This window comes from Phocoena sinus, chromosome 6 (assembly GCF_008692025.1).
Source record: "Phocoena sinus isolate mPhoSin1 chromosome 6, mPhoSin1.pri, whole genome shotgun sequence".
In the NCBI taxonomy this organism is placed as follows: domain Eukaryota; kingdom Metazoa; phylum Chordata; class Mammalia; order Artiodactyla; family Phocoenidae; genus Phocoena; species Phocoena sinus.
Window position 1 is genome coordinate 9,990,381 of NC_045768.1, and position 19,186 is coordinate 10,009,566.

The following is a 19,186-nucleotide window of genomic DNA, read 5'->3' on the forward strand; positions in this document are numbered from 1 at the left end:
CCCCCCCAAAAAAAGAAAAGAAATATCTACAAAACCCAAGAAATAAGAAAGTGAATATGGAATGGTGGCATTTGTGGCTTAGAGAGTGATGCAGGGACTTGTGTTTAGGAATAAGGGGCCCTTCCTAGTACTCCCTGCCTCCTCTGGTTTCCCCCGTCCACGTCTCCCAGACAGCTACAGAGACCAAAAGGAAAAAGAGTACAAAGGAGACCAGCCTGAAATACACCTTGATGTGGCCAGGCCTTGGCTCCCTGAATCAGGAAAGGGGTGGCTTGCTTACCATCCAGTTGTCAGGTAGGCGAACAGCTCTAGATGCCCAAAACCCTATATATACTGTGCCTAGAGAGGTTACAGGGTTACTTAAGATGAAAGTATTGATCTACATAAACAGATGATGTCTAGTTTTGATTGCAAATGAAAGACCCATTGGAGATGCCACAGGGTGTGGTAATTACAGTATCCTCAGAAAAATGGCACAGTAAGAAATTGGAGGGCTTATAAGTATATACGATATTTTAAAAATTATAAAAGTGAAAAAAAAGAAAGAGAGAGAGTTCCCTGGCGGTCCAGTAGTTACGACGCAGGCTTTCACTGCCGTGGACCCTGGTTCGATCCCTGGTCAGGAAACTAAGCCACGGCACGGCCAACGGGAAAAAAAATCATAAAGGTAGCCTTTATTTAAGTAATTATAGGAAATTTGAAAAATACAGGAAAACACTAAGGAAAAATAAAAACATTCATTATCCCAGTATCCAGTGTAACTACTATTCACATTCTGGAAATAACCTTCCAGTATGTACCCCACCCCCTGCCATGACTTTACATATATTTTTCATAATTACAATCATCTTACACATATTGTGTTATAATTTGCTATTTTCATAAAGTAGCATATTATAAATGTGTTCGATAAAATCAAATACTTTTGCAGCATCACTTTTAATATCCCCATGGTATTTCACAATATTTTGTTTAACCAGTTTCCCTGTTGTTAGATCTGGGTTATTCCCAAATTTTGACTATCATAAAAAAATGAATTATTGTAGGTAAACTTTGTACCCAGATTTCACTGTAAAGTCATAGGAGTGGATATCAGTGCATATATATGCTATGTTGCTGGGAGATCTAGGGCTGGGACAGTTGGAGATTAACAGGCCAGTGTTTTCAAAAGCAGCTCTCTGGGTTCAGGGTTGGTTCTCTTCTCTCTAATGGGCTGCCCACAGCTGTGAAAGGTGGGTGTTAGGGAGGGGGGGCGGGCAGAGCTGTTGGGGGAGGGATCATAGGAATCTCTCACCAGCTATGTTTTCTTAAAGTTCAGCTGGGCATGACTTTTCGGTGATTATTTCCACCAGTGAATATGAAAGCATCCAGTGATGAGCAGCAAGCATGCTTGGTAATTGACAAATGTTGGCACCGACAGGTGATGGGTAGTGAAGAATAAGAATTATCTGTATTTCCATAACTTTATTTGCTTAAATATTTTTGAAATCAAAATTGAACTATGGGGGCTTCCCTGGTGGCGCAGTGGTTGAGAGTCCGCCTGCCGATGCAGAGGACACGGGTTCGTGCCCCAGTCCGGGAAGATCCCACATTGAGCCATGGCCGCTGAGCCTGCGCGTCCGGAGCCTGTGCTCCGCAACGGGAGAGGCCACAACAGTGAGAGCCCCACATACCGCAAAAAAAAAAAAAAATTGTATAATGTTGAACTACAATACCTTCTTGACCTGAATACAGTGTATTAGAGTTTATAAGAATTGTGTAGACTTCTGAGCATGTATTTCCTTAAATAGTTGTATGTGTCTTGAGCATTGTTAACTTAGTGAAGGTTTAAAACCTGTAAGTAGTGTAAAAAGGACTGAATGTATGTAAGAACTCTGATAATTGGCAGAAATGCTAATGAAATACCAATTAGAGGAAGGATCAAATGTACCATGAAAGTGAACTGAAACTCTACAATGCTACGGATGAACTTAGAATGTCGGGGAGGAGAATGACTTGAGATGAGTGAAATGCCTCAGACTGATGAAGGAGAAGTGTTGGATGTAAATAATCAACAAGTTGAGGACAGCTGAGGAACACATCTAAAAATATGTGTTCCACCTGGGAGCCCTGCAAGGCCTCTGATGCTTCATCAGATCTCTCACACCTCTGCTGTCTGACCAAACAGGCCTTTCATAGTCAAAATAATAAGACAGTTTCTTACACCTCTAATCTTTCAGTAACCATTAACAAGAGGAGCAGTCTTTTGAATCCGATCATTGGACCCGTTAGGTGTTATCTGAGAAGAACAAGATTGTCATTTGGCTTTACAAAGAAATACATGAATAAATGTATAAAATGCCCCAGTGTTTTAAGATCTGCCAGAATCCCTTTGTGATGCAGGGTAACTGATATTCCTGGTTTTCAGTATTATTGAACCTCTGCCTCTTGTGTTTTCATAACTATTTCAACAAAAACACGGATCAGCAGCCACTTGTCCTTCTGTCATCATAACCCAAAAACCTGGAATTTATTTTTTAACCCCATCTACGTTTTAGATTTTTTTGGGCATTTTTGGACTGTCATTATATTCGAGTTCTAAACATACCTTATTCCTGCTTATAATTGATTATTCATTATCATATAATAATTATTAATAAATAATTTTGTAGGACTGCCTCCTATGAGGCAGGTACATTACTACGTAAGCATTTTTCCTGTAGCATCTCTAATCTTCACAATAATCCTTCAGGGTATAAGTATTCCCACATTACATATTAGGAAACAGAGATTCAGAGAGGGTAGGGTACCTGCTCATATAGCCACATTGTGATTCCAAGTCAGTCTGACTCAAAAGCTTTCTATCTCTCATCCTGTTTTGGGGAGAACTGAGCAAAAATAGACCTGATAATAGAACAGACAAGTGTGTGAAGCCATGTGGAAAAAAAACTCAAACTCTTCCCTCTTGGATTGGGAGACCCCAAACAGACTTCAGTGTTTTCCTAATGCTTTATCAGCTTTTCACTGGGGTGTGGTGTTTTTCCAATGTTAAATTCACTGTTTCAGACTGCCTCCCCTCCTCCTGCCCCTTTGATCTTCCAGGCCCTCAGTACCGCCTGGAGAAGCAGAGCGAGCCCAATGTCGCTGTGGACCTGGAGAGCACTTTGGAGAGCCAGAGCGCCTGGGAGTTCTGTCTGGTCCGCGAGAACAGTACGTTGGCCTCCTCGCTCCATGCCTGCTTTGTCCGTTGCAACATGCTTAAAAGTCCTGTGTTTGGGAATACTCACTGGTCTGGCCTCCATAGGCTGATTTGAGGTGACTTTGTTTTCCAAGGCAGACATCAGCCTTCATGCCAGAATTGTATCCCAGAGTGAAATGATTGATTTCATGCTTTTTGGGAAATGGTCTGCATCCTGTTTAGCCCTCTGTGATTAATATTTATCTGTTAAACTGTATCGTCCTAAATTAGGAACAGTCCTGGAAACAGTTTAGAAATATGAGGCCTTTTCTGTGGCAAAGGCTATATTGTATATAAAGCAACTGGCCCTGTCAGTATCACTGTTCAGTCATCAGGTTTTAGAAAATTCTGGCCATTTTCATACTCTTGGCCGGAGGCAATGTAGTAGTTCCTAGTGCTATGCAGAAAGCTTCTTTAAAAGCTCAGTTAATTTCTTTCATTCACTCTTTAGAGTTTCAGACTTATGAATTTTAGCCATTCCTCTCCTCTACACTCCTATTGACTCAAGGGGTGAGTGACATGTGAAAACTGTGATCACAACAGCCGACTCTCCATCATTCCTGCTTCAGGGCTTTTACGCAGGCAGTGTCTTCTGTGTGGAACACTTTCCCCTACTCTGGTTAACTTTTTTATCCTTCTTCTCAGTTTAAATGTCACCTCGATAGAGGCCACCTGTGATCTCCCTGTCCCCTCATTGCCTAAACCTGACCCGTTCCTCATTTGGGTCCCCTGTTATATTCCATCATAGAGCATACTACTTTTTTTTCGTTGCATGTATTTCTGTTTATATTTATTTTTCCCAATGATTGATTGATGTCTGTCTCTCACACTAGATTGTCAAGTCTTTGAGGGTATCCCATACCACGTTGACATTCATTAATTTAGCAAATGTTCACTCATCACCCACTACGGGCCTTGTCCTGCGTATAGTAACTCTAGTGGATTCTGTTTCAAAATGTTTCATGTTGACTCCATGTTATACGAATAAGATAAAATGTTATTTGTTAGGATCTTGGTATATATTTTGGATATATAAGACTTACACATGCAAAAAAATTTCAGATAACAAAGTATCTAAAGTGAAAACTTTTAGCCTCTCATCTCTCCCCTAATTCCTCTCCTGGAGGCAACAGTTGTTCCCAGTGATTTTGGTGTCTTTCCAGGGATCATCTAAGCACATGCAAGCATATTCTGTATAGGTATATGAATGTACCCACACAAAGACATATATATACACACACGTATTTCCCTCCTTTTATTTAATTATTTTATTTATTTATTTTTGGCTGCGTTGGGTCTTCCTTGCTGCGTGTGTGCTTCCTCTAGTTGCGGCGAGTGGGGGCTACTCTTCGTTGCAGTGCCTGGGCTTCTCAATGCGTTGGCTTCTCTTGTCGCAGAGCATGGGCTCTAGGCACGTGGGCTTCCGTAGTTGTGGCTCGCGGGCTCTAGAGCTCAGGCTCAGTAGTTGTGGTGCACGGGCTTCATTGCTCCACGGCATGTGGGAACTTCCCAGACCAGGGCTTGAACCCTTGTCCCCTGCATTGGCAGGCGGATTCTTAACCACTGCGCCACCAGGGAAGCCCTTCCCTCCTTTTAAAAACAAAATGGTAGCAAACTGTCATCAGTGTTCTATATTTTTCTTTTATCATTGTAACAATATGTCACATAGAGAGTACTCCATATTCTACATCAATCCATATATTATTCCATATATAGATTTACCTCTTTCTTTTTTAACTGCTGCATAGTATTTCACAGTATACTGTGATTCCAAATTAGATGTGTCCTAGGTTTGTTTAGTTTCATTTTTTTTTCTTTTAAGATAAGGTTCTTATACTAGGAAAGAGAAGCTATGAGGATTGGTGGATAAAGATTCGAAATCTGAGCTCTTGTTGTCACTCCACTTCTAAGTACAAGCATAGTCTTAATAAAGTTGTACGACCTCTGTCAGCCTCAGCATCCCCATCTTAAAGGATTTGCAAGATACTTTCAGTGCTTGCCTTTGAGTCAAAATCACTTTGTTAGTGAAAGAAGACCATACCAGCATTTACAGAGTGTGCCAGGCAGTCCATGGTTTGGAATCAATAGACTGTTGAAACTAGGCTTTGTAAAGTGGAAGTAAATTATAAAAACAATTTATTCTTTTTATAGAAAAGATTTTTTAAATTTTTGTAAATAGAAATTTCAATCAAGAACCCATATTGTTCCCCAGTAGCTACCTATTAAGAAGTTAGATTGAGACAAAGAAAAATATTTCAAAAACAGAATTTTCTTCACCTCTGTTGCTATATTTGATCAGCACAGGCTTGCTATCCTTAAAGCCATTTTAGAAGTGAACTAAATTATGAGCATCTGTTATGCAGTGTTTAAGAGAATATGCAATCAAGCCAGACTGCCTCAGTTCACATTTTGGCCCTGCCACTTACTGGCTGTGTGACCTTGGACAATTTACTTAACCTCTCTTAGGTAGTTAATTTACTTTCATAAGGCTGATAGGAGGATTCATAAGGCTCTTAGAAGAGTGCCTGGCACATAATAAACACTCAATAAATATTAACTGTAATTAATAAATAACAGAAGAGCAGCATTCTGTGGCTCACAGAGCAGATGAGGCATGGATGTGGAGGTCTGGAATCATAGAACTGTCAGGACCCACCAGGAGGTGTGTGTTGGGGAAGGGAGTGATGCAGAATGGAGGGGAAAGGAGTGTGGGGGCCAGAGCAGATGTATAAGCCTGTGTCACAGGACCAGAGAACTTAGAGGCAGGATACTTTCCAGCAAATGTGCTTTGCTGTCCCAGAAGAGGTGTACCTATAAGTAAAAACATTTGATCGAGAAGACTGCCATAAGAGTAGATATAAGCCCTTCAGTTTTTTTTCCACAGGGGGACAGGGCATGGCTTTTTATACCAACCGCATCAAAGGATGTTTTTTTAATTATTCAGGCCTTCTGTTTTAAGGCATCACGCTAGACATTTTGCTCTCTTGTGTCATTTTCACAACCATCTTACAAGATACTATTCTAATTGTGGGGAGAGGTTGTGATTTGCCCAGAGTTAGCTAATCAGTAAGTGATAGGACCAGAATTCTAAGTCAGCTGTCTGACCCTGAAGCCCACCCTGAGATTGTTGATGAAACAACCTAAATTTTCAGTCCTAAGAAGGGTGATGACAGTTGTCTTTGTACACTATGAGAGAGAAGCTTGCGAATGAAGCTAATATGATAAGAGTTCCTGCCTAGGGACTGAGAGGTAGCATTTGTGCTTGGATCTTGGCCTAAGTAAGAAAACGACAAGCCAAAGTCCTTGGGCTTTCCAGTTTGGACTCTAGTCTGATAATCTCCTACATCCTTTAGCCAACTGTCTGCTAGAAGTTGGAAGCAGACCAGAAGTAAGCCTGAGTACATTATGGAGAGGATGTAACATTATAAGACTTCCATTCTTGTCCAAGTGTCTATATAAATCCTGGCACCAGATTGAACCTCAATTTCGTTTTCTGCCAAATGTTGCCAGTGACCTTTTCCTTTACCCACTGATCATATGTGGGTAGCCCATCCAGAGCCTTAAAAGAAAGATGCAGCATGAACCAACCTATCGATTCCATAGCTTTCAGAGAGAAACTTGGGAATTTCCCATCATCAGAGCTAAAATAGACCTGAAATTGAACCCGCTTTATGGAGTGCCACAAAGTGTCAGACGTTGTGTCTTCCCTGTTTTATCAGTCACAAGTGTTCTACATAGTAGTTCAGCATAGTGCTTAAAGCACAGTCTTTAGAATGAGGCAGACCTTGGGTGGACACTGCAGCCTCTGACGTAGGACAAATCATGTCACCTCTCTGAGCCTCAGTTTCCTGTGTAAATGGAAATGGTTGAATCTATTTCACAAGGTTGTTGTGAGGATTAAATGAGATAGAGGTGCTGTTGTTATTAGGCTAGAGTGGTCATCATCTTTATTTTATAGAAGAAGAAACTGAGCCTTTAAGGTGGTGATTTGCTCATCATCCCGTGAATAATAATTAGGGGGCCTAGAAGAATGTGTCTTCTGTCCATTAAGTTTAGTGAAAGAGCTGAATCTAATTATTTTGTTTCCTAAATAGAAGTTGCTATAGAAAGGGGATTCAGTTCGTTAAACATCAGTTTAATCTCCTTTGATCTCCTTTCCTTTTCAAGGAGAGCTTCCATTATTTCAGTACCTTCATGAAGTTTCCTTAATTTAAGGCTATACTAAGGAAGAGCTTCAACTAGAGGTGGGCAGTCACCCAGACAGCTGGACTGTGGCAGGGGAGCATATCTCTGGGTCCCAGTTTGTGGCCTCTTTCGCCTCCTTTAGTTTCTCCTTGAAGACCCAGGAGAAGAGGCCGCTCCTCCTAGAAGCCTCCCCAGACCACCTGGCTGCCATTCCCTGGGCTCTGGTAGAGTCCCTCTCCTTACCCCTCTCTGATCACTGATTCTACTGAATGGATTCGCCCACTCCCACACTGGACTGTGACCACACACCCCCATCCACCAAGGGCAGGGCCTGGGTCTGAGTTCCCCCTACATCCCAGTGCCTGTGGCCAGGTGTGGTTCATTCCCTGGGAGGGAGGGAGCCTCCTGAGTCCCTGGCATCACCAGACAGCTCACTAGGGCACCGAGGGGCAAGTGTGTGATACCGTTTAAAAGGAACTTGGGCTTTGGGCGAGCGTCTTCAGGTATAAGGGTTTCTTCGTGGTGGTACTTGGGATTCCCCCCTCCCCCCACTCCACCCCCCTCCAATTTACTAAATAAAAAAGCAACTGTAGGCAGTGAATGACTGCTTCTCCTGGTGCATTTCCATCTCCTCTTCATGGTGCTTATTCTTAGTGGGCCAGTCCCTCCTCCTGCATGTGCTCTTTTTGCCAACCCTGGAGACTCCCTAGTGGTTCTACTTGGCTTCTGGAGGGTTTGCCTTCTTCAGCTACAAATTACTAATCTCTCGAATTTCTATCATGTGACTTAAGTACCAGGGCTTTAAGCCTCTTTTATTGTACCACAACAGCAGTCTTCAAAAGCAAAAAAAATGTGATCCTGCAAATAAACTCTGTTTACAAATGGAAATGACTTGTGATGTTCATGGTACATATTTTAGGTTGAATTACTGCTGAAAGCCAGTTACGTGTCTGGCTCTGGTGGGGGGAAATGTGTTCACTGTAAGGAATTTTCTGTATGGGTGAGAGTTTTTTCAAGTAGATATTGGATAATAGCTCCCTGCTTGCTGTACGCTAACAGAATTTAAATGGAACAGAAACATTATCCCCGATGCCAGAATACCAATGTGTCTCCGCCTCTTGCTGTCTGGTTGATGCGGGCTGGTTGGCAGTGTGTCGTAGGGGAAAGGCAGGATGTTTGAAGCCACAGCGTGACCTTAGGCAAGTCCTTCTCTGAGCTTCATTTCCCCATCTGTAGGGCTACCCTGTAGGAAGGAATCCCTACCCTGTACGGCTGTTATGAGGATTAAGTTGAGATTGTGTGCCTTAAATGCACGTGGCAAAGTGCAATGCCCCACGCAAGAGCTGGCCATTCCCAGGCTTTGTGTGCCCAAGACACAAAGCGAGTGCCTGTGCGCAGACCCCACAGCTAGTCTGCGCTTGTGTGTGTTGGCCTTTTCCCTCTAGATGCTTAGACTTCCCACAGGTCCCTTTGGGCAACAGCCTGCACCAAGGGTAGGTGATACCTAGGACAAAACACAGTGCTGATCTGAACTGGAAGCAAATTTGTGCCCTGTCCACACCTACTTCTTCAGTAGTGAGTGCATTGTGCTATGTGGGCTGAGAAATTCCACATGAATTGCATTTTTCACTCTCCCCCTTTCTTGAAAGTTCCCCCCTTTTCATTTTATCATTAGGTAGTAATTAGTATTCAAGGGAAATTGGTCTTAATATATTAAAATTGGTTAAGTGCATTTAGACCTGTACCACAGCCAGTGTCTGATTGGAAAATGTAATTGGGGACTCTGTGTATATAATTAATTGAATTACAATTAAGAACTTTCATTAAGCGATACACTGGTACATTAGAGCAGTAAGGAAACATGTTTGACGAGCCACAAACCCTGTATGGGCTCTAAGTGGGGGCACAGGGATTTGCATCCCTCTGGTAGGCTCCTGGACCTAGAATCCGCCCTGTAGCCCCTGACTAATGGTTTGGTAATGCATCGGGTGACATTTCTGCAGTGACTCCCCTGATGGGAAGAGGGGTTCTTCCAGCATGTGTGCCCTCATTCTCTGACTCTGGAGTCAGAGAGAGAGATGCCTCGGTGTTGATCAGATGTTGCAGTTCTTAGATATTTTGTCATGTAAATTGTCCAAAATGCCCAGGCTCTTAAGAAGACTCCATTACTTTTCCTGTGTTTTGAACAGGGGCAAAGACACAATGGAGGAAAAGGAAGTGATGGGAATTCTGACATCAGCCTAACTTCCAGGCAAACCTGTAATGAGCCAGTGGTTCAGACGCTTGAATAGTCGTGCTTCATCCTGTACAGGCTTCACCCTACACACGCATTTGTTCATCCATCCCCCAAATATTGACGGCCCCTCCTCTGGGCCAGTCGCTGTGCTGGCGCAGTAGAGGATACACAGCCCCTGCATCACGGAGCTCACAGTAGTGATGAGCGCTGTGAAGGCTATAAAAGAGTATATAGCAGGGGCCTGGAGCTGGTGAGAATGGGAGAAGAAAGCTTCCTTGAGGAAGGAGTTATTCTGCTAATGAGTAAGAGGAATGTTCCAGGCCAAGGGACTACTTGTCCAAAGGTCTTGAGAAAGAGCTAGGTATATTTGGGAATGAATGAATGGAGTGGAGTGAAATGAGCAAGGGAGAGAGTGCTGGAAGATGAGACTGGGGGACAGGCAGGAGCTTGAATGCAGAGCCGACACCTCCCCCACCCCCACCTTCCCACCTCCATGATCCGCTCTCTTTAGAAATTCTACAAACCAGAAATCGTTTCTTTCTGATCACCTCATAAAACAAGATTATCCTGATTTATTGAGGGTCTGAAATCTCCCTGTGGAAAGGCTCTGACTCCAAGAGTTTAATCAATTAGGCACTGACAGCAAGGATCCCTACCCTGGTTGTAGCATGGCAAATTCAGTGAAGGGTGTATCCTACAGTACAACCCTGACGGCTTTGAAGAGATTACCGCAGAGGGGCAAGCAAGTGCGCGTGTGTACATTATAGTATATCACCTATGGATTATTTTTTAGAGACCAGCAAAAATGACTAGTAGCCAAAGGGAAGTGTTTAATAGAAGAGAAGTTTGGGGCTTATGAGTCTTTGGGGATTTAAGCGGCCTTTGGAAAAAAAAAAAAGTGATGGATGTAGAAAGCTAAAGGAGAGTTTTTCCTCCATGACTCACTCACACATCTAGCTTTGAGTCTTACAGAAGGAGTAGAGGGAGTTAGGTTTTATCCCTGATTGTTTGTTCTGGCAAAGGCAGGTGTGATTGTGTTCTCCTTAGATACTGCTATGGCCCAGGATTTGTACATTCCCAGCCCATCCAAGGAGCATTTTACCCAAGGGGTTATGTGGTGGTTAAGGGCACAGTTCTGGAATTAGACCTGGGTTCCTTTCCTAACTCCAGCTTGTATTAGTTGTATGGCTATACTAGCAGGATGACATTCTGAGCCTTATTTTTCTCACCTGTAGAAAGAAGATAATATTATCCAACTTAAAAGAGCAGTGAGAAATTTAAATGAGATAATATATTTAAAGTGCTGAGCATAATGTCTGGCATATATAGTAAGCATTCAGTAAATGATAATTGCTCTTGGAGTTGTTGTTGAGGCAGGATCCCTGTCTGGTAGGGCATCTGAATGGAAAACTAGGAATGGCGTGTTAGGTTCTTATAACCAAGGTAAATACAAGGGATGGTGTACAAACGCAGGTACTGTTATGGCTAACCTGTGTGGCATCAACCTCATTCAGGCTGCCAACAGCATTTATTGAACATCTACTGTGTGCTCTGTAGGATGGAATGTTCTTGCCTCCAAGGAGCCCATGGTCCAGAAGGGGAGTACAGATGCTTATCGTGTAAGAGACTTATCATGAGAGCCTTCAACAAAGGGAGACAGGGTTTCAGGAAAGGGATCAGGAAAGATTCCATTTGGACTAGACCTTGAAGTGTATTAATTTTAAAGAGTGGAAAGGACATTCTGGCCAGATGGTATAATCTGAACAAAATCCAGTTTAGCTGAAAAAGGCATTGTTCTATGTGGGGAGTAGCAATAAGGCTGCAAGATAGAATGGGGCAGAAGGTAGTTTGTTTACTCTTCATTCAGCTGTTTGCACAGCAGTATTTTACTGTATGCCAACTCCTGAGATGGTCAGTGCCTATCTCTGAAGACTTCTCCCCCTCCACCCCCCACCATTTTATTTTCTACTATTCCCCTTCACAGACTCTTTGCACCAGCCAAATGTAAACACTTGCTGCCATCCTCCTGTGTTCCTGAAGCACTAGCACAGCTCTGGCACACGATTGGTGCTGGGTGACTGTTTGCGGACTTGGGAGGAATGGTCAACAGGGTCATCATTGCTACAGAGAGTGTACCTATGAGGTAAGGATGTGGCAAAGGCCCTCGAACTTCCAGTTGAGTTCTAGACTTGGCGTAGATCTTTTTGGAGATGGAAGACGGAAGTTGCTTTAACTTATACCTAGATTAGCCCTTTCAGACTTGGTGTGAGACTCACTGAACCATAAAATGAATTCTGATGTTCCATGTGGTTTGTGTCTATGAACATAAGACATCTGCCAGAGGCGTACAGTGAGTTCATCTGAGCTTTGATTTAATCATCAGTGCTCGTTTGTCTGAAAGACAGTCACGTATGTACCTGTAAGTATCTCCCTCAGTTCCAGTGAAATCATGAAGTATATGAAAATGCTTCTTAAACAATATTAGTTGTAATTAGCCTTGATCTGATCATGTGGCAAACAAGCCTGTCACTCTAACAATGTGTGTACAGGCTTTCTGTTTGTTTTTGTGTTTGTTTTCAGGTATGTAATACAGACACAGAGCTGTAACGGCACTTTTCTGTCCCATCATGGTTGTCCAAATGGGCATCCAGGAACAATGAAAACATGGCATAAGAACCAATAAAGGCAGCAGTTCTCAAACTTTTGGGTCTTAGGACCTCTTTACACTCTTAAAATTTATTGAGGGCCTCAGAGAGCTTTTGTTTATTGAGTTATATCTATTTATTAGGAATAAAAACTGAGAGATTTTTAAATATTTATGAATTCATTAAAAATAATGGTAAATCCATTATATGTGAACATAAATAACATTTTTATTAAAATTTTTTAAAATAAAATAAAAATATTTTCTTTTAAAAATTTAATGATAAGAGCACTCTTTTATTTTGGTTTGGGGTTTTTTTTGTTTTGTTGTTTTGTTTTCCTTTCTCTGAAAAGCATTTATTTTTGTTCCACCAGGAAGATAAGTTATTGACTAATCTCCTGAACCAGTGGGCAGTATTTTCTATTTTTGCAAATTTCTGTAATGTTGGCTTCATAGAAGACACCTGGATTTTCATATCTACTTCTGCAATCAGTCTGTTACAATACATTGTTTTGGTTGAAGTATATGAAGAAAATTTGGCTGACATAGATAGGTTGTTGGAAACAAGGGGAGTATTTCAGTAGCCTTTTCAGATAATAGTGCATATTAATATTCGTTGCTATACCAAAACTCAAGTGATAGTTTCCTAAAGGTTGGTTGCAATGTGGAATCGGAAACATATCAATGAACTTTTTTTATTACTTTGTGCACTTGTAAGATATTAGGCATGAAAAGGGCAAATCATGTCTTACTGTTATTATTATAAAAATAGTACTGAGGTTGTGGACCCGCCTCCCCCCACACCTGGGGTCCTGAGCTGCACTTTGAGAACCACTGACTTAGAGTTTACAGTTACCCACGCAGTCCCTGTCCTTGCTGCTGCTTGTAGGAATGTGAGGAGGGGCAGGAGAAGGAACATGACTCCGGAGTCCGATAGATCTGTCCCAGCTCCGCCTCTTTCCAACAGTGGAACCTTGGGCAAGGTTTTTGACCTGCTCTTGACCCATGGTGTCAAGAGTTAGGATTTGAATCTACATCTCTGAACTTGATGTTCCAGGTTCCTTCCAGTGTTATTAAGCCCTAGGGCCACATCCTGGCTCTCTCTCAGTACCTCCTCTTTCTTTCTTCGGTGCAGCCCTTACACCCCGCCAGCCTCCTCCTTCCCCTCCTCTCTGCTTCCCTTTGCTCCCTCTTCCCTGGCCTGGTGTTGCCATTAAGACAAGTGCCACTCCTTGTTTCCTTTTTTCCTGATTCCTTACTCCAGACAGCTAGGCTCCTTCCTCTCTTGGATTTTTTGCTTGTTCCCCAGCGCTTTCTGTATCATGAATGTGCTCTCTGTCATCCTTCCAGAGCCTGTTGTCAGTCCGTTTGAGCTCTGGTGCTCAAGTCACTTTTAGGCCCCCCCCCAAAAATTTGATCTATCACAATACATCTTTGAGTTATTGCAGCTCAAGCGTTTTGACACAATACATTATGGTAATCCATGGCACATAGAGACATTAACACTCTCGACTTTGACAAAATACATTGTGAAGTCTTTGAAGGCACCATTACAATTTATCTTGTCATTCATGAGGAGACCCAATTCAGCATTAATGTAGATGAACACAGTGTGGCTTTTGTTTCATTTAATTGCTTGTGACCTTTTTAATTGCTAATTTAACAAAATACCAAAGGGTTATATTTCAATTAAATTAACAGTTTGGGGAGTGTTTTTTTTTTAATATGTTTATTTTTAAGACATTCTGGTTCTATTTTTTACTTCGAGTAGATAAAAATGTCTTCTCTTAACAGAAGTCGTTTTGGAATGTGAAGTTGATAGTACAGTAAAATTTTTAATACGCACTGTGGTGCAGTATTAAGCATCTTTCATGTGTGTTTGGGTTCACCCCTTTCCAGAAGGATACAAACAGTAAAAATGCAAAGTCAGAACTTTCCCGGTTAAAAAAAAAAAAATGCTTTTGCTGTAATGCTCTGCTTCAGATGTGTGCCTTTAGATTAAGTGTCTGTTGCATGCATCATTTATTGGGCACTTCTCTCTGCCTTGACCTATTTTCTTGGTGTTCTGTAGTGAATTTGTAGGCTCCTGAAGGTCGGGAACCCTGCCTTATCTTCAACAATGTCCCTTCCCAGTCTAGCACACTGCAGGCATGGGGACAGTAGTTGCAGGTTGCATGGCTGACTGATCTGTACACACAGACACATCCCCTCCAAGCAGAGGAATTCCTGAGCCTACTTTGAGAAATGGCACTGGAACTCCAAAACCAGAAGTTGTTCCCATTCAGCAGATAACCTGCTTGGGGGTGAGCAGCGTGTATCAGAGGTGAGTGCAGGACTGTTTCTTCCTTCTCTGCTCCCCCGGTGCTGCTCCCCTTTTGACCATAAAAGTAAACACACCCCTTGTCAACTGGGGCAAGGCTCAGAACTCACCCAAGTATCAAGGGGACTTAAATCCTTAAATGGGATATGAATTTACGCTGTCAGAGAGTAGAAGGTCAATGCAAGAAGCATTAATGTGTTGAGCCAGCTCCAGCTATATAAGTCTTGAACAAAATTAATATGAGGAAACTGACAAGCCTTGCTGGTTATTCCATAGCTTTAAGACCTCTACTAAAATCCTATCATCTCATCTGCCCATTATTAACATTTCAGCAAAATATAAAGTTTTCATTAATCTCGCACAGCAAATTTAGGAGTGAAAACTGGCACTTGTTTGAGCTTTTAGGACTACATTAGCTGGTGTATTAAACAAAATATGTCATTCTTCAGTAGCTTCTGCAAGAAGCTAAATCAATTTCCAGTCATATTTATGCACCACTTTATCTAAAAGCATCTAAGATGCTTTATTAGCAGCTGGCATTGAAATTGCTCAGTAAAGAATTATGTCACGTTATAGTAATTTTTAAATTAGTTTTAATCCAACCTCATAAAACGTAAAACTCTTAAGTGTGGTTTTTTTAAAATAATTGGCATTTTAGCATAATGAGCTGTTACCTCTTTCCAAATCAAATACCTGCAATATTTAGAAAATAATAATTGGTAAAGAAAACAGAAGTTCTTAAGCTGAGTTGTATCTAATAATGGCATTTTCTCAGAAAAGATGGCTTTAAATGATTTAAAACATGAAAGGATTTTAGTATTTCTCCAAAATTCTCAGTTTAAAAAGTTCTAAAGTAAAAGTAAACACATCTTGGCAGCTCTGTTTTAGTAAAAGGTATATTTGGAGAAAATGAATAACTATTTGAAACTTTAATTTCTAGCCAGCCTCTTGGCTTGCGATGTGGACATTACTCTGGAGACAGTAGCAATCATGATCACAGCATCTGTATCCAAAATCACAGGTGTTCCAGAGAAAGGAAACAGGGTTACCAAATGACCCTTGCAGACGTTGAGTGCAACTTTGCTAGTCTTGGCAATGTGATGTTGGTTAAGTCACTACGCCTCTCTGATCCTGCGGATACGGCACTCGGTATTCATCCAGCAAATTGTTATTGAGCTCTTGCTTTATTCTGTGCGTGGTAGCACTAGCAGGGTCTGGGCTGTGGTGTTTAGTAAAGCAGTTACTCTGCCTCTGCTCTTGGGGTTACAGTCTAGTGGTGGAGACAGACGATTACTATCTGTGATAAATAACCTGAAGGGAAATGCAGGGTGCAGTGACAGACGGAGCCGAGCTAGACTTAGGGTTCCTTGGAATGTCACTTGAGCCAAGCTCATCAGAGGGATGGGGAGGAGGCCTGGAGGAAAAGGCCAGGAGGGAGTGCAATGGGAAGAAGGGTGACCTGGGCGGAGAGGTCAACACGTGGGACTGTGTCACAGGCATTCGGTGACTGGCCCATTAAGGCCGAGGCTGCAGCCTTACCGAGGGGAAAGCATCCTTGTAGGTGCTAGAATGGTCCAAGCTGGGAATAGTTGTAGTGTTTGGAAGTAAAACGCACGATTCCTGATAAATTAGTTAAATGTGAAGGCATCAGAAAACAGCTTTGCCTTAAAAGCCTCCCCTGTAAGGAATAACTGTGGGAAGGAAAGTGTGTAATTGGTAGGCATAGAGAATTTTCCAGTTTTATGCCCAAATCTAGAGTTTTCCATTCCTCCAACTCTGTGCCAAGGAGTTCTCTCGTGGTCTCCCTGTGGAACCGTCTCTGTGTACTCATCACAAGGCCTTGGGCACCCCGCTCTGGTTGGCCTCTTCTAGACAGATGCTCCCTCCCACCAGCAGCCACACCTTCAGAAGACCACATTTCAAACTCAGGCATGGGGGGTGACGAGAGTTAGTTTAGCTTTGCTTATGTGACCTTGGGCGTGTGACTTTGCCTCTCAGAGCCTCGGCTTCTTCATCTGTGTAATACGAAAATTATAGGACCTACCTACCAGGTTGTCTTGAGACTTAAATGCACGTGTGAAGCGCTCAGCACCATGCCTGATGTATGAGTACTCACCTGTACTAGCTATCGTTATTATTATTGATTGATTTGTTTATTTAGCAAAGTTTAGTGAGAGCATGCCAGTTACGTGTACCGCTTGCAGGAAAAGATGTAGAGATGAATAAGAGACTTTACTGATCCTCACGAAGTTTCCAATTTAGGACACAGCAACCACTCAGCAATTCTAGTGCAAGCCTAAATGTGATCCACTATGACAAGAGAATAAAAATAATCATGACTGCTATTTATTAAGCGTATTACATACTAGGTTCTCTAAATATGTTTTGGTAATTCTGTGGATGGCAGATGCTGGGGTTGAGAGAAATAGTCATTTGGCCAATATCACACAGTAAGTTAGAGGCAGAGCCAGGAATTGAGCCCAGGTCTCCCTGGCTCCAAGTCCAGTATAAACAAGCTGCCATGGAGTTCAAGAGGAGGTGGAATCTGAGCTAGCCTGGGTGGAGTTTTGACAGAGGGATGTTCTAGGCCAACGGTACCACGTGAGCAAAGAACCAGAAGTAGAAAAACCTGAACCTATATATAGTCTGAGGAGTTTGGGAAGCGCTGAGAGAAGGTATGTGTTAGAAATGACAAATAAAATGGGAAATTTCTGTTTCAGCAAGATTGTGGATGTCCTCAATTGCTTGACTGAAAAGAGTGTGCTTCATTCAGGAGGCCTTGGGAAGCCAGGGAAGATTTTTGAGCTCCAGTCTTCTTATTTGTCCCCACTATCAGTATCAGAGTACTTAGTGCAACACTACACGTTTGATGAGTGAATGAGTGATCAAACCTTTAGAAAGATAAATCGGAAAGTCCTGTAGTAGCTGGACTGCTGAGGGATCCTGGTGGCCAGAAGGCCATTGAGGAGACTGTTACAGCCGTCTGAGCGCAAGCAGGCTCGTACCTGAACCACTGGAGGCTGTGGGGCGCAGGACAGGAAGTTGATAAACAGACAGTTTGCAAATCGTGGGAAGAACAGGGATTCTTCAAGGAGCATGGACTACTTTTATGATCAGGAAAATTAATAGAAAAAGAAGCAAGAAGTGTGACCACCCATGCTTTTGTGATTTTGACTTACTCTTGTGGAGACAGAGCTTCTGGCGAGCAGGAGTTTTTCTGCCCTCTGTATTGCTGCTGCCCAGCCAAGGGCCTGCCATAGAACAGGCAGTGTTTGTGGAATTAATTGTTCAGTGATTAATATGTTACCATTCTTTGTTTACTGGAATGGCATTATTAAGTCATCACTCAGCCTTTTCTTTTCCAAATTAAATAGCCCATATTATTTTAATTTATCCCAAAGCATTTTAAGCAGACACCATTTGCCAAGCCTCATGTATCTTTATGTGTTAAACTGCTTTTTCCTCCCCAGGTTCAAGGGCAGACGGGGTTTTTGAGGAGGATTCACAAATTGACATAGCTACAGTACAGGATATGCTGAGCAGCCACCATTACAAGTCATTCAAAGTCAGCATGATTCACAGACTCCGATTCACAACTGATGTACAGTTAGGTAAGTGTGTCAACTTTCTATCAGTGGTCAATGTCGAAATAGGGAAAGAAATAACATACAACTTTTATGTGACCTGAATGACTAACAGTAATTTGTTTTCAGAGAAAATGTTGAAGCAGTGAAATTTAAAGTAACTCCTTTTTCCCACCTGAGTGCTCTGTCTTGTCTTCGTTTTTATGAAGCAGAATATTAGAAATAGAACTAACTTGAGACTCTTTGCAAACTGATTGACTTATGTGAAGTTCCATAATTTTCATTCTGTATTTCTCCTACATCCTATCCTTAGAACTGCTTTGTAACATTACTACTTGCCTTTTCTTACTCCATGAATCCATTCCTTATTCATTCGTGCCTTTATTTGGGAAGCTTTTTAATGATCTCAGAAGTTATATCTGGATCCTCACCAGATAATCTAGAACTAAAATCCAATTAATATTTGGGGTTAATTTGTTTCCATTAAGCGCTAAATTTCTGTTTTGACTTAAACCTAACAGAGGCAGAAAAAGTGTCGTAGTAGTCAGCAGAATATGCATAAGCCAACATCATCACCATCCTCATGGCCGTCATCTATAGGTATGTGCGTGTATTAGGCACTGTGCTCAGTGCTTTACGTGCACTACTAACCTACCTAAAAGGTAGGTACTTTTACTGTCTCCATCTGACAGAGAAGGTAAATGAGGTGCAGAGAGGTGAAGTCTCATGCCCATGCTCACACAGCAGGTAGGTAGTGGAATCAGGGGCATAACCCTGGTCTGGCCAACTGGAATGCACCTGCTGCATAAAAGAGGATGATGGGAGGGCAGGGGAGCGGGTACAGGTGCCAGGCTTACCCAGTCAGGGAGCTGAGCTACTCCCGGGCTCTGCCGAGACCTCTGCCACACTGCCTCTTCCTGGGCTTCGTTTGCTTCATGCGTAAAGGGAGAAAGTTTGAATTCTAACTTTAAGGCTCACTAATGTTATGTTTCTCACAAAT

General features: G+C 42.2%; 1 protein-coding gene across 9 annotated transcripts in view; it reads left to right on the forward strand.

The window, feature by feature from the left end:
- The window catches only part of MAPKAP1 (MAPK associated protein 1), a 232,163-nt gene that overhangs the window by 168,773 nt on the left and 44,204 nt on the right, over positions 1-19,186 (forward strand). For 7 of the 9 annotated variants that reach the window (XM_032634565.1, XM_032634564.1, XM_032634555.1 and 4 more), the window contains 2 exons: positions 3,082-3,189; positions 18,073-18,213. In XM_032634565.1, the coding sequence (XP_032490456.1) occupies positions 3,082-3,189; positions 18,073-18,213 (249 nt within the window). The remainder of the gene's footprint in view (positions 1-3,081; positions 3,190-18,072; positions 18,214-19,186) is intronic. The other 2 variants (XM_032634561.1, XM_032634560.1) reach the window with 1 other exon arrangement.